The sequence below is a fragment of the Eptatretus burgeri genome, chromosome 16, assembly GCF_056783735.1.
Source record: "Eptatretus burgeri isolate ZD-2024b chromosome 16, Ebu_testis_v1, whole genome shotgun sequence".
Lineage (NCBI taxonomy): Eukaryota > Metazoa > Chordata > Myxini > Myxiniformes > Myxinidae > Eptatretus > Eptatretus burgeri.
The window spans coordinates 41568368-41583367 of NC_140976.1; the positions used below are offsets into that span (position 1 = coordinate 41568368).

The 15000-nt window shown below is 49.4% G+C and overlaps 1 protein-coding gene across 2 annotated transcripts in view; it reads left to right on the forward strand.

The window, feature by feature from the left end:
- LOC147010940 (PIH1 domain-containing protein 1-like) overlaps window positions 1-15000 on the forward strand; it is a 44968-nt gene that overhangs the window by 7249 nt on the left and 22719 nt on the right. For both annotated transcript variants that reach the window (XM_085860141.1, XM_085860142.1), the window contains 2 exons: window positions 2294-2348; window positions 4796-5065. In XM_085860141.1, the coding sequence (XP_085716267.1) occupies window positions 2294-2348; window positions 4796-5065 (325 nt within the window). The remainder of the gene's footprint in view (window positions 1-2293; window positions 2349-4795; window positions 5066-15000) is intronic.

Here is a 15000-nt window from a genome sequence, read left to right on the forward strand (position 1 = left end):
ATGACCTTTGCACCAACAGCTAGATGTAACTCACTAATCAGGCCTTCGGTATTTGCTTTCCTCTTGGGCATGATCATGTTGAGCTGAGCAGTGTGCTTATCTTTTGTATGGTCAATGGCATGGATCACAACACGTTGGTCCTCATAACACATGATGGCAGGCTTTGACGGTTCTGTCTGTTTTGGGGAGGGGAGGGGAGGGGAGGGAAAGAGAAGGGATGAAGGACAAATTTACTAGTGGGAAGAGTACTTTAACCTCAGCGTTGCCCAGGTTAAAAAAAAATTCATTAGTTATCGAATCAAGCATTGTACTTGTCTTATGTCATAATGAAGGCACTGATGACATCATCATTAACATATATTATTCCTCATGGGGGAGTACATTACAATGAGCCATGTTTGAAATTTTTCCATGGAGTGGTTTCGGAGATTTTGAGGGGAAAGGTTTTTCGGTTTTTCCAAGATGGCGCCTGTACCATGTGACATGTGACATCATCATAATTATCATTGAAAAGTTCTACAGGAGGAGGTGTTCCAATTGTGAAAATTGTGTCCATTGGACCAGTAATTGCAGAGCAATTATTTTTTCATACTGACCGGATCAAGTGTTGTGTTTGTCGAATTATGACGTCATAATGAAGGCACCGATGACATCATCATTAATGTATCTTATTTCCCATGGGGAGTACATTACAATGAGCCATGTGTACATTACAATGAGCCATGTGTACATTTTTCCATGGAGGGGCAAAGTTTTTCGGTTTTTCCAAGATTTCGCCTGTATCACGTGACCTATGACTTCATAATTATGACTAAATAATACTACAGGAAGAGGCGCACCTATTCGGAAAATTTTGTGTCAATCAGACGACCAGTTGCTGAGAAAATTAATTTTTTAAATGCAGACACGTATGTACGACACACGTACGTGACCGACAGTTTCACCACACTTTTCGCTTCGTGAGTGCAGGGTAAGAAATTAATTTCGCTTAGTTGGGCTCTGATGCTGAATCAAGCTGTTTCATCATCCATTGTTGATTATAAACACCACTACTCTACACTGCCATCATTTGGGGCTGGCCAAATGGCATAGATGTACACACACTCGCCTCTAAGCTGTCTAGCATGGGTTTGAATCCCGACCCAGCTATAAAGTGTCATCCCGGTGTTTCACAGGCAGGGTGATCCATCAATGTGTGTGTGTGTGCCGTCCCTTGGAATCGGATGGACGTTAAACGGACGTCTCGTTTGCCAGCATTACTTGGTGGATGTTAAAGCTCCCACGGTGTCCATCGCGAAGAGTAGGCTAGTTATCGCCAACACCCTGAACATATCTAAAATTCTTGCCCTTACTCCCAAAGGGCATTGCATCAGTGGTACATCCGTGTCCTTAGCCAATGATGCTACCCCGCAGTTTTGTGCTGCATAAGAAGGAAGAAGACTTCTATCATTTGCACGTTTGTAGAAAAGCCTCGCCGGTGTGAGGTCGATTTCCATGGCTGTTTAAAAAGTGGAGCTGTTTTTTTTTTTTTTAAGAAAGTTAGACCTTTGGGTTGGTACCATAGATAAGGAGGACATCAACCTTCCCTCCATCCAACAGCCCGAGAGTTAAATAAGTAGGGATCCTGTACGTGGATGCTCCCAGTCACAATGTGTGAAATGTTTTTTTCAAACTTTGTCTTCTCTGATTCATCAAAATGTGTCTGACGGAGTCGTGCAGAGCATGCTTGCCTTTGAGCTGTCCAGTTTAGGTTTGATTTTCCCCACCTGACCTCGAAACTGTTGGATGCAGGCCTCAAGGTTATTTGTTTTTCTCGCCTGGTCGTGGGATAGGTAGGTTTCGGATTTTACCTGCCCCATCAACCATTGCACTTGTACAACTGTTCGTACTGCGAGCATGTGGGTCGATACCGTAATGTTTCTTTGCCGTTTTCACCAGCGTGCGGAGGTGGTCGGTTCTAAAAAGATCCTCTTCGCCACTGGTAATCACTGTGGCTTTGTATGAAAAAGAACTCCGTCATAGGTTTTGATTTGTCGAGTTTAAATAGAGTTGGATTAGGGGGGGGGGGGTCATGGGTATTCTTGCAATCCTGGTTTTTTTAAAAAGAATTCCTACATTTATTTATTTTCACAAAAGAGAACCATTTTTTAACATTCCTTTCGGTAATGTTCTTGCTCACAGGATGTATGCATTAAGACCCCACAAACAGTGTACTTTATAGTACTTTGTATATAAAATGTATTGTGTTATGTTGGGCATGTTTTTTGAAAAAAAAATTTTTTTTAACAATCAGGCTAAATCGGTGCAGTCTTCACAGAAGAATTTTGCAGAAATCCGCCCCCAGCCTGGTAAGCTATTTGTATTTTTTTTGTTGTTGTTGAACATTGTTCTTGTCATCAAATGACCATGTGAGCACAATGCTTTTTTGGGGGAAAAATATTTTTGGTTGAAAAAAAAGTGTGAATGTTGATATAGAATGACTCGTCTCAAGTTCGGCAACCTTACGCTTCCTTGCAGGTTCACAGCTGAATTGCATTTTAAGCCTAAATAGTATTTTCTGGGTTCCCAAATGACAATGTTTTGGGTTGACTCAAATGCTTTTGACTGAAAATATTACAAGGTACTGAAGTCACATTATCAAAAGAGGGGTAACTCCCCTCCCTCCCCACTTCCCCTGTGCATTCCTATTAATGCATAATGGTAAAAAAAAAAAAAAACTTGTGCTGAGAGATGAATTGATTCCCCCAGAGTTCGACTGGTTCTCCCAGGATTAAAAAGAATCCCATTAGAAAGCAAGTAATTATGAGGAGGTCTGATAGATATGGGACATTTTCATAAAAGCGGGTCAGGTAACGGTAAAGACTGTCCGATAATTTTTATCAAGCATATATTGCCCAGTCAGTGCAGAGGCCTTATGGTGATCCTGCGTTGCTGACATCATTTGAACATTTTCTAGGCCTGATAAGGGGTTCAAGCACTATTTCGAGAATATCAAAGAAAGTTGATTTTTTAGTTTGTTCTTTACCGTTACCTGACCCGCTTTTGTGAAAATGTCCCATATCGTTAAGATAATGTAGAATGTGGAACAAGATAGGTGCAGAGTGGACAGTGATACTACCAGGGGCCATAGTCTGAGGGTAAAGATGAGAGGACAGTATTAAGACGGGGGTCTTTCACTCGGAGAGTAGTTAATCCATGGAATGGTCTCCTTGGAAAGGTAATGGCCGAGTAGAGGGGCTGGACCGATTTCACTGGGCATTAGATATGTACCTGGATGTGTTGGAGATCAAGGGATGTCAGGATATTGGCAGGAATTGTAGGTAACTTGTGTGTAAATGGGTGATGGCTGTTGTTGTTGATTGTCCGTGGCACGGAGATAGCCAGTTGATCTCCCAGAAGTAACCCAGACAGAGATCCCTCACATCTAAGATGTTGCGGGTGATAGTTTCTGGGGTTTGTGCAGCACAGGCATGATGTGCCAAATGGGCTCCTCTGCCAAAGTTAATTGGGGGTATTTTAGTGAGGCTTGTTATACCCCCTCCCACCAGGAGCGACTATACTATACATATTTACGTAGAGAAAATTGGGGTGCTCCCCCTACCCTAAACCCCCAGGGTGATGAATTTCATTGACCACCTAAAACCTTCCCTTGCACACCACAAGTACAATCATCAGTTTTCAACTCGTTCTATACAGCGGTTCAGGAGTGCATGGAAATCACACACACACACACACAGACACACACATACACACACACACACACACACACACACGCACACACACACACACACACACGCACACACGCACACACGCACACACGCACACACGCACACACGCACACACGCACACACGCACACACGCACACACGCACACACGCACACACGCACACACGCGCACACACACACACTTTTTTTCATAATATATTCCACAAAACACTTTGGTAACCTCCGTTATTATTTAAATGGTAAGTTTAAACCATATCTTTTCCATTGGTAAATTCTGGCGAGAAAAGCTGTGGATCATGTGGAGCAAGATTTTGAAATTGAGGAGGAAGTGGCAGGGAGGTTGGCATAATGTGAGTGTGGGGGTGGATGGAGGGGGAGAAGTTAGTTTACTGATAATAGTTTTAAATATCATCTTTTTACCTCCACCACGGAAGGTAGACGGAGGTTTTGTTTTCACCCGTCAGTCTGTCCGTTTGTCTATCTGTCTGTGAACAGGATATCTCAGAGTTGTGGATGGATTCACACGAAATTTGGTGGAGAGGTTGGGTGTGTGACAAGAACGAAATTACTAGATTTTGTTGAATATCCAGATCCGGATACTAAAATTTTAAGTGATTCTTCACCATTGGGTGATAGCGCCAAAAACGATATATAGCATGATATCTCAAAGTTGTGGATGATTCGGCCAAAACTTGGTAGACAGGTTGGATTTGTGACGAGAACCAATTGATTTGATTTTGGTGAAGATCCAGATCTGGATCAGATTTAAAAAACAGAAAGAAATTAAAGTGATTCTTCACCATTGAGAGATGGGGTCAACATGATATATAGCACGGTATTTTAAAAAGTAAAAAGTTGTGGACGGATGATGACAAAACTTTCTGGATGAGTTAGGTAAGTGACAAGAACCAGCCAATTAGATTTTGGTTGTCAGGATGCAGATCTGGCCTTTCGGTGGAATAAATAATGTAAACTGTTCAGCCTGATGGAAGTATGCTCTTTACTGAGTGCCGTTCTCGTTGTTTACATCTCAAACCCGAACTCGCCGCTATGTGCTTCCGTTACCCCAGGATTCTGCATCAAAACGCGGTTGCTGGAAGGGAATGTTAAGGAGGCCGGGTGGTTCTGCAAAGAAGAAGAAGCAAGTATGGGATTGAACAGCATTGGTGCGAATCCCAAAGAAATGAAAGTGTTTGTGAATGTCTGCTCATCTTCGACGGTTCCAATGCCCCCTGGCCTCATCGATGAAGAAGAACTTATTAAAGCTTTGCAATCAGGCACAGAAATGGGACTTCGTCTGCCAATGAGTTTGGGAGAAGGACACAGTGAAACTGACCATGGTAAGAGGGCAGAAGTTTAATGTTTATTTTTTACAATTCATATTGTTGCTGTTTTTATATATTTATTTCATGAGTCATTCCAACCTGTGTTTGTCCCAACCATCAGACGTAAATATTTAAGTTGTCAGTGTCCTATTTCCTTCCATATAAACAGCGATTTTAGGCATCCCCCTCCAAAAAAAGCATTCATCAATTATAAACTAGCACATAAGTCCATCAAAATGATGGGCGACCCTTTGATTTTTTTTCAAACTATTCAGCCTTGAAAACTCATTTCGGGCAAAATCCGAAATTAGACAAACATTCATTTATTACACAAATTGCTTATCCCTTTATTTGGGTGGTGGACAGACGATAGACCGCTGCGTTGATCGCTTCTCAAAATAAAAGAACCCCCTACACATTACATACATGAAGTAAAAACGTGTTTATTGCTAATGATGGGTGACCCTTCTGTATTTTCACATTAATTGGCATTGAAAACTTGGGCTAAAACTAAAATGATGTACCCAAACCTTCATTGATTTAACAACTTGCTCATCCCTTTATTTGTGCAATGTATAGGTGACAGACTGCTGCCGTGATCACTCCCGAAAATAATAAAAATAACCGGGGTTACGTACGTGGATAAAAAACGTGCACTGCTTACGTGCATAGATGAGTATAATATGTCATGGTTATTTCGCTCAGATAATTCCAATTGCACTGGCTGACTCCCATAGGCTGACAACAGAGGCCTAAGGCCTAATGTGTGAATCCTGAGGCTGACATGCCTTCACAAAATGGTGGCGGTATAATTTTTTTCAGGTTGGAACTGTGGGTTGAGTTGGGCCAGCTGTCCAATCAATGGGCCGAAGGCATTCCATCGGTGCAAATGTGGACGGATTTGGACAAGAAAAATACATACAAACATGCATACAAAAAAAAATACACACAAACATACAAACAAACAACGTGTGTGTGTGTGTGTGTGTGTGTGTGTGTGTGTGTGTGTGTGTGTGTGTGTGTGTGTGTGTGTGTGTGTGTGTGTGTGTGTGTGTGTGTGTGTATTGTTGTGGTTACCAAATTCGCAAACCACCATTCAGGTCCCTTAGGTGAGGTATCTCGGTAAGTACATGTGTAGTTAGGCCCAAACCCGTTGTCTAGTGGGAATACATGTCATTTATGCGAGCTGCGACTCTTCAGGATAGCCGTTTTTCTTTTACTATCTTTATTTTGGACCAACCGCCATGATTACCACCACAACCACAACATCAACCACCAACCACAACGCCGCTTCACCACAACCGCCACGACCTTCACGTCACACCTTGCAACCGTAGCATCGCCACCGTTCTTGCCCCGCTGTGGGTACCGGTGTTGGACTCGTGCAGGGCGCGCGTCGAACAGCGTGTACAAAATCACGGATTTTGTGCTTCAAAAACGGATCAAAAACGACACACGCCCACTTTTTGCCGTCCAATCGGTGAGCGAGGGGCGATTTGGCCCCGCCTCCAGGACGATCGATATATGCAAATTTGTGGATCAAAAAGCCTTCACGCCCACTTTTTCTCGGGCCAATGGGGAGCGAGGTGACAGGTCAAAGGGAGGGGGTCAAAGGCGAAGCTACGGGGGGATAAAAGGACCGTGTTCGTCAGTCAGGCGAGTGGAGAGTCGGAGAGTCCAGAGGCGGAGCGTAGGAGAGTCGGAAGCAGAGGGTCAAGACTTCGCGGGCGGTGGAGCTGCTCGTCGTGTGCGTTGGAGTCGGAACGGAGGGGACGAGCTGTGGAAAGGCGGCGACACCAGACGAGGGGGTGCTCGCGTCGTGCAGGGAGCTGCACCCGAGGGAGGCCGACAGCGCGACCTGGCCGAGGTGGAGACGCACACCAGGGATAATAAAGATCCTCTATACCCCGAGCATCAGCAACCCCCTCCTGTTTCCCCCCGCGCTGAGATAGTGCGACCAAGGGGGCCCCTTTCCCACCCCCTACCAGACACTGCCCGCGAGGCCCGCGGGGTTGGGGCGCCATCGCCGCTCCGCGTCTCATCACCAGACGGGTAGGCGCGACCCGGTCTCGGCCTCAGGCCCGCCTCATCCTTGAGGGTATTTCTTTTCCTTGGTTTTGGGTATGTGTTGTCGGCGCCGTCTGTGAAGTAGAATTGTATAAGTGTTGCCGTGTGCTCGGTAGTCGGTATTAACTCTGCATTGTGTTTTCGCTTTTATATTTGCTTTTTGTGTAAATGGAATTGTGTTTTTTCTGTGTGCTTTTGGTGGAATTGTATATGTGTGCTTCCCGTGTGCCGCGAATAAATGTGCTTTGTGTTGAACTGTTTCCCGCTTCGCTTCGTCATTTCTCCCATTGAATCCTCATCTTGCTTCACGTAAAGGGTTGGTAGTGGGCTGAATACGCCCGATAATTAATCGAACCGTCGAGGTCGACGATAACACCGCTCGGTTATTCTGATAGTACGGAACGGGTCGCTTAAGTGGCCCGTGTCCGAAGTCGACCTGCGGCGAGGTGCGATCGCCCGGTCTACCCTCCGCGTGGGTACTTAGGTAGGTCGAATTTGGCGAGCAACCCTATCCCACGCGGGGGCTGATTGGCTCGATCGCGGTGAGACCGAAAGGTCCACCCGTGACTGGTTCCCGGCGTTAGTCCGAGAGGGTCACGACTGGATTGTCCGTCCGGTGGGCGACGTGCCGCGATTCGAGTTACGTGGCCGTCAGCACGCCGGCGGGCGCGAATCCGCAACACTGGTGTCAGGAGTGGGATACAAATTCATCGCCCTCCTCGCGGCACTGGTATCGGAGAACAGGAAAACGGGCTCTCCTGTCTCCGGCTAAATTCACGGGAATCGGTCCAGGGGTGAGAGAAGCGACCCCCGATTCCCTCCAAATTACGAGCGAGTTAAATTAACTCTTCACGAGAAGCAAGATGGCGTCTCAAGGCGAGCGGGAGCCGGGGGTATTAGAAATGTATATGTGTAGTAATGTAGAATCCATGGTCCAGGATGGAATCCCCGTGCAGGAAATGTTGATTGTGCAGGAACACGGACTCGCCCAACTGAACCCAGAGCCCGAAATAGGAGCGGCAGCGGCCGCGGTGTATGACACCTCCCCCCCCTCTCCACCAAAACCCTTCCCCAACCCTTGCCGAAACGGCTCAGCTGAGTGCATCCGACATAGCCCAGCTATGCACCATAGTGGCGGCAATGACAAATGAAATAAAAAACGAAATGAAAGACATGAACAAGCAAATGAAAGAACTGTGGGGTGCGACGCAGAACATGGGCCGATGCCTGCAGGCGGGCATGAAGGCCGTGACCAGGGAGCTGGGAATGGCGACTCCACGTGTGGAAGCAAACGAGCTGGAAGGGGGTGCAACGGCTGACAGGCCCGCGGTGGAGGCGGGTAAAAAAATAATTCGGGGGGCGTGTTGGGCAAGGGTCGTGACAGAGGAATCGACGGTGACCAAAAGGGAAAAATTAAATGGGGAGACCAAAACGTGTGAGACGAGACACGAAATGACGACAAAGGAAATAATAATAGTTGAGACAAGGGAGGTAAAGGGTGAAGAGTTGGCAGTGACGGTAGCCGGGAAGGGAACTATAGAGGAGAGACTGCACGGTGAGGACGGGGTAAGTGACGCGCACACACACACGGAGGTAGTGGAGGACAATGGGGTTGAGCTCGCGGAGCGTGTAGAGACCCAGTGCGAGCACCTGGATGGCCTCCTCCAGGAACGAGGGGAGGGAGTATGCCCCCTTGAGGCGAGTCACGACCAGGTGAGTTCGGTCGTGCTTTGCGAGGTTGAGGGGAGGAGTGCTGTGGACGGGTGCACGGAGAGCTTGGGGGGTATAGAGGCCCCGGAGACCCTTGTGGGGACACGAATCCCCAGTGTGGTTGTCCCTGTGTGTGTGGTGCAAGGGGTGAGTGCGTCCCCGTGTGTGGAAGCGACCCCGTGTGTGAGTGGTGTGGTGGCGATGGTGCCAGAGTACGTGCTTCCCAGCACGCCGTGTGTGGATGAGGCACCGCGGGTGAGTGCCCTCGCGTGTGTGAGTGAGGCACGGTGTGTGAGTGAGGCACCGCGGGTTAGTGCCCCCGCGTGTGTGGGTGAGGCACCGTGTGTGGATGAGGCACCGCGGGTTAGTGCCCCCGCGTGTGGATGAAACGGCCAGTGTGAGTGAGGCACCGCGGTTGAGTGCCCCCGCGTGTGTGGATGAGGCACGGAGTGCGAGTGAGGCACCGCGGGTGAGTGCCCCCGCACGCGTGAGTGAACGGCCGTGTGCAAGGTCGCTGTGTGCAAGGGAGACCTTGTGTGTGAGAGAGCGGTATGTGAGGGAGATGTCGGTTGGCATGCGGGAGCACGCAGCCGCGTCTCCCGGTGTGAATGTGATGGAGTGGACTGTGTGCGTCGTAACACGCAGGTATGCGTGTGTGGAATGGAGACGGAGACGGCGACAGAAGAAAGAAAGCCGGGCAGCGGCTGTAGTTGTTTCGCGGACCGTGCCGGGTTCACCCAGCCGCAAGCACGAGGTTCGTGCTGTGCAACGCACGAGACCGCCACGTGCTCGCTTGCGAGAGTGAAGTCCCGGTCCGGAAACGCACGCGGTGGATTTGCCGATCCCGCGGACGGACAAAGTTTAGGCAGGACTACGGATTTGGACCGGACGGGTTCTCCACGCGATCGTGTGTGTTGAGCTCCAACGGGCAAAGCACATGTGTTCGCGTGGGGAACCCCTCGAGACGTGGGGCTTGTGTTTTTTTTTTATGCGCACGGTGACGTCATGGCTGCACGTGTGGTTGGAATCCGGCAGGAGGGGTATCTCTGCCGGATGGTACCGTCCAAGGAGGGACGAGGAACACGTGCAGCTGCATGACGTCACGGGCAGTTGCAAAGTGCAAAGAGCGCGAGTTGCCGCGCAGGTGCTGCGCATGGGGAAAAAAAAAAAAAAGAAAAAAGAAAAAAGCAAGCCTCACTTTCGGGTGCACAGGATTCCTGGGCAAGGGGTGGGAGACCCCCTTGGCCTGGGCACAGGATGGAAACTAGTTAGGGGGAAGGGTTAGCTTAGTTAGACCGACTTCATGGGGCAGGGGTAAGTCCTCATGGAGTCCGTGGAATGGATTAGGTAGAGGGATTTAGTGAGCTTTAGGTTGGGAAATAAAATGATTTATTTGGAGACAGTGACAGACAGTGAATGTGTAGAGTTGACGTAGTTTAGCTACGTAGTGTTAAAAGGAACGTGCTACTAGTTTAAGGGACGACGTGGGAGCACGAGTTAGTTAGGGGATGTAGTTAGGAGGATGGCAGAGTTCAGCGGTGTGTGTGTTGAAGAGTTGTGGGTTGTGAGGTGAGTGCGTGTACATGTTGAGTGAGTGAGGCCAGCGGGTCTGTGTGTGTGGAGTGAATGGGGAATGCATGGTGCGATGAGTGATTGGGGGGAGGAGTGACTCCCGCCCAAGGGACCCCGGGGTCAGAGTAAAGTGAGTTAGCTGGGTTAGTCAAATTGAAAAATGGAGGTTGTTTTGTTGTTGGTGGGAATGTAGGCTCGAAACCCATTTGGAGGGGTGCAGGAGCCCTGTTGACGGGCTTGGGAGCATGGCTGCGAAAGGTGAGTATCGCTGAGTGGGTACCCCGGGCACCAGGCTAGTCGGCCGCGGTAGGCCATGGGCCCATGGGGGGCCGGGATAGAGTAGTGGGCACGGGTGCGCCTGCTTGGTGCGGGGGCCCGGGGCGCCATTAGCCGCGTGGGCAGTGTTGTGGGCACGGGTGACCCTCGGAAAGGGGCCCGGGAGGCCGGCCTGCCACGTGTGCGTTTCAGGGGAGGTGCCATGGGGGGCACTCCCCGGTGTTAGGGAGCTGGTAGGCTCGGAGGCAGTGTAGTGCCCGGGGGTGCCATAGCGGGAGAATCGGCAGAGGGTCGTGCCTGCCAAAGGGAGCCACGTGTCCCAGCCAGGAGACCGTGTGAGGGCACGGAGAGAAAATTGGGGGGTGAGGCCCGAAATTGTGAGGACACCAACACAGGCGACGGGAATCTGGGTTGTTAGAACCAATAGTTTAAGCGAGAGGCGCTTGTTGAAAGCCCCGGGGTAGTTTAACAGTTAAATGGTTAGGGTAGATTAGGAGATGTACCCCTCCGCACCATCCATCCCCTCGCTGTCGTTGTGGGCCGCTGGACCCACTTGGTGTTAAGATCGCCGAACTCTGGGGAGGCCATTCTGAGGCTTCGTTGGGCCTCGACACAGGACGTTAGCTCTCCCTTATTCCCCTCCGGGAAGGGAACGTAGGGGTTGGGAGTAGGCTAGGTGACAGGATAGGTTAGCCGAACAAGGACGATAAAGGGGGTTAGGGGACGATTTATAATGGGGGAGTAAAAATAAAAACAACAGAAAAAAATTAAGTTGGGGCTAAATTGGGGTTTGACAAATTAAGGGAGTGGGTATGTACAGTGACAGGCAAAGGCGATAGGTTGGGAGGGATACAGGTCGGTAGGTCCGAGCCCGCCTTCCAAGTGGCCAGCACCACCGCACTCCCTCCACCAACCTCCACTGAACGGCAAGAGCTGGCCAACTTCATCGGCTGGCCGTGTTTTGCTTCAAGGCGGAGGCCGGCCAACTTCATCGGCAGCTGTTGTTTTGCTGCAAGGCCTGTGCCATCGGCTGGTCGTGTTTTGCTTCAAGGCCTGTGCCGGCCACTTCGTCTGCAGCTGCTGTACTTCAAGGCCTGTGCCGGCCAGTTCATCTGCCGGCTGTGTTTGCCTGCAACGGTCTTCTTCTGCGGGCTGTGTTTGCCTGCAGCGGCCTTCTTCTGCGGGCTGTGTTTGCCTGCTTGCCTTTGCCATGCCATGCCCACTGCCCACGTTCACCAGCCCCGTTCAATTTTTGCTTTGCCCCCCCCCCCTGTTCGTTTCCATGTGCGCCAGGATCGTAAAAGCAACAGTTTGCAAGCTGCAAGAACTGCCCTGTTGGCAGCTACAACACGGGCCTGCAGTGGCGGCCCGTGCACCGTGTTTGTGTTCATCCATCCATTCGTTGTGTTCATTGCGTGTGCCACTTGAGCTGGCACGGAGACTGCGTTGTGCAGCCCATGCACCGTTGTGGTTCACCGCGTTCAGTTCAAAAGGGAAGGCCTTGGACTGCGTGTGAGCAGCCAGCCACGTTCCCTGTCACCTGCATTGTTTTGAGCCAGAGACTGCATGCGAGCAGCCTGGCTCCCTGCTAACTGCTTTTCTTTTGCAGAGTTCAGTGATCCTGGGCCATGGTTTTGTGTAAAATTTGTAAGTTAAGGTTAAGATGTACTGTAAATATGAGTGCGCCCCCCGGCATGTCTGTCTAGCGCCGGCAATTTTATTTAAGTCGTCCGTGTGAGTGAGTTTGTTTAGATAGTTACGCAGCCCTCAGGTTATTTATTTTGCGGACACGGATACCATGAATGTCACACTCAGGGATCCGTAGGTAAAATGTACTAGGGGAAAACCACACATGATGGCACACGAAAATTTGACGACTCGGGACGAGTCTGTAAAAAGGGGAGGGGGTAGTGTTGTGGTTACCAAATTCGCAAACCACCATTCAGGTCCCTTAGGTGAGGTATCTCGGTAAGTACATGTGTAGTTAGGCCCAAACCCGTTGTCTAGTGGGAATACATGTCATTTATGCGAGCTGCGACTCTTCAGGATAGCCGTTTTTCTTTTACTATCTTTATTTTGGACCAACCGCCATGATTACCACCACAACCACAACATCAACCACCAACCACAACGCCGCTTCACCACAACCGCCACGACCTTCACGTCACACCTCCCAACCGTAGCATCGCCACCGTTCTTGCCCCGCTGTGGGTACCGGTGTTGGACTCGTGCAGGGCGCGCGTCGAACAGCGTGTACAAAATCACGGATTTTGTGCTTCAAAAACGGATCAAAAACGACACACGCCCACTTTTTGCCGTCCAATCGGTGAGCGAGGGGCGATTTGGCCCCGCCTCCAGGACGATCGATATATGCAAATTTGTGGATCAAAAAGCCTTCACGCCCACTTTTTCTCGGGCCAATGGGGAGCGAGGTGACAGGTCAAAGGGAGGGGGTCAAAGGCGAAGCTACGGGGGGATAAAAGGACCGTATTCGTCAGTCAGGAGAGTGGAGAGTCGGAGAGTCCAGAGGCGGAGCGTAGGAGAGTCGGAAGCAGAGGGTCAAGACTTCGCGGGCGGTGGAGCTGCTCGTCGTGTGCGTTGGAGTGGGAACGGAGGGGACGAGCTGTGGAAAGGCGGCGACACCAGACGAGGGGGTGCTCGCGTCGTGCAGGGAGCTGCACCCGAGGGAGGCCGACAGTGCGACCTGGCCGAGGTGGAGACGCACACCAGGGATAATAAAGATCCTCTATACCCCGAGCATCAGCAACCCCCTCCTGTTTCCCCCCGCGCTGAGATAGTGCGACCAAGGGGGCCCCTTTCCCACCCCCTACCAGACACTGCCCGCGAGGCCCGCGGGGTTGGGGCGCCATCGCCGCTCCGCGTCTCATCACCAGACGGGTAGGCGCGACCCGGTCTCGGCCTCAGGCCCGCCTCATCCTTGAGGGTATTTCTTTTCCTTGGTTTTGGGTTTGTGTTGTCGGCGCCGTCTGTGAAGTAGAATTGTATAAGTGTTGCCGTGTGCTCGGTAGTCGGTATTAACTCTGCATTGTGTTTTCGCTTTTATATTTGCTTTTTGTGTAAATGGAATTGTGTTTTTTCTGTGTGCTTTTGGTGGAATTGTATATGTGTGCTTCCCGTGTGCCGCGAATAAATGTGCTTTGTGTTGAACTGTTTCCCGCTTCGCTTTGTCATTTCTCCCATTGAATCCTCATCTTGCTTCACGTAAAGGGTTGATAGTGGGCTGAATACGCCCGATAATTAATCGAACCGTCGAGGTCGACGATAACACCGCTCGGTTATTCTGATAGTACGGAACGGGTCGCTTAAGTGGCCTGTGTCCGAAGTCGACCTGCGGCGAGGTGCGATCGCCCGGTCTACCCTCCGCGTGGGTACTTAGGTAGGTCGAATTTGGCGAGCAACCCTATCCCACGCGGGGGCTGATTGGCTCGATCGCGGTGAGACCGAAAGGTCCACCCGTGACTGGTTCCCGGCGTTAGTCCGAGAGGGTCACGACTGGATTGTCCGTCCGGTGGGCGACGTGCCGCGATTCGAGTTACGTGGCCGTCAGCACGCCGGCGGGCGCGAATCCGCAACAATATGTATATGTATATGTATATGTATATATATATATATATATATATATATATATATATATATATATATATATATATATATATATATATATATATATATATATATATATATATAACACACACACACACACACACACACACACACACACGCACTGTATATATATATATATATATATATGTATATATATATATATATATATATATATATATATATATATATATATATATATATATATACATACACACACACGCACTGTATATATACATATATACATATATATATATATATATATATATATATATATATATATATATATATATATATATATATATATATATATATATATATATATATATATATATATAGTGTTGTGGTTACCAAATTCGCAAACCACCATTCAGGTCCCTTAGGTGAGGTATCTCGGTAAGTGCATGTGTAGTTAGGCCCAAACCCGTTGTCTAGTGGGAATACATGTCATTTATGCGAGCTGCGACTCTTCAGGATAGCCGTTTTTCTTTTACTATCTTTATTTTGGACCAACCGCCATGATTACCACCACAACCACAACATCAACCACCAACCACAACGCCGCTTCACCACAACCGCCACGACCTTCACGTCACACCTCCCAACCGTAGCATCGCCACCGTTCTTGCCCCGCTGTGGGTACCGGTGTTGGACTCGTGCAGGGCGCGCGTCGAACAGCGTGTACAAAATCACGGATTTTGTGC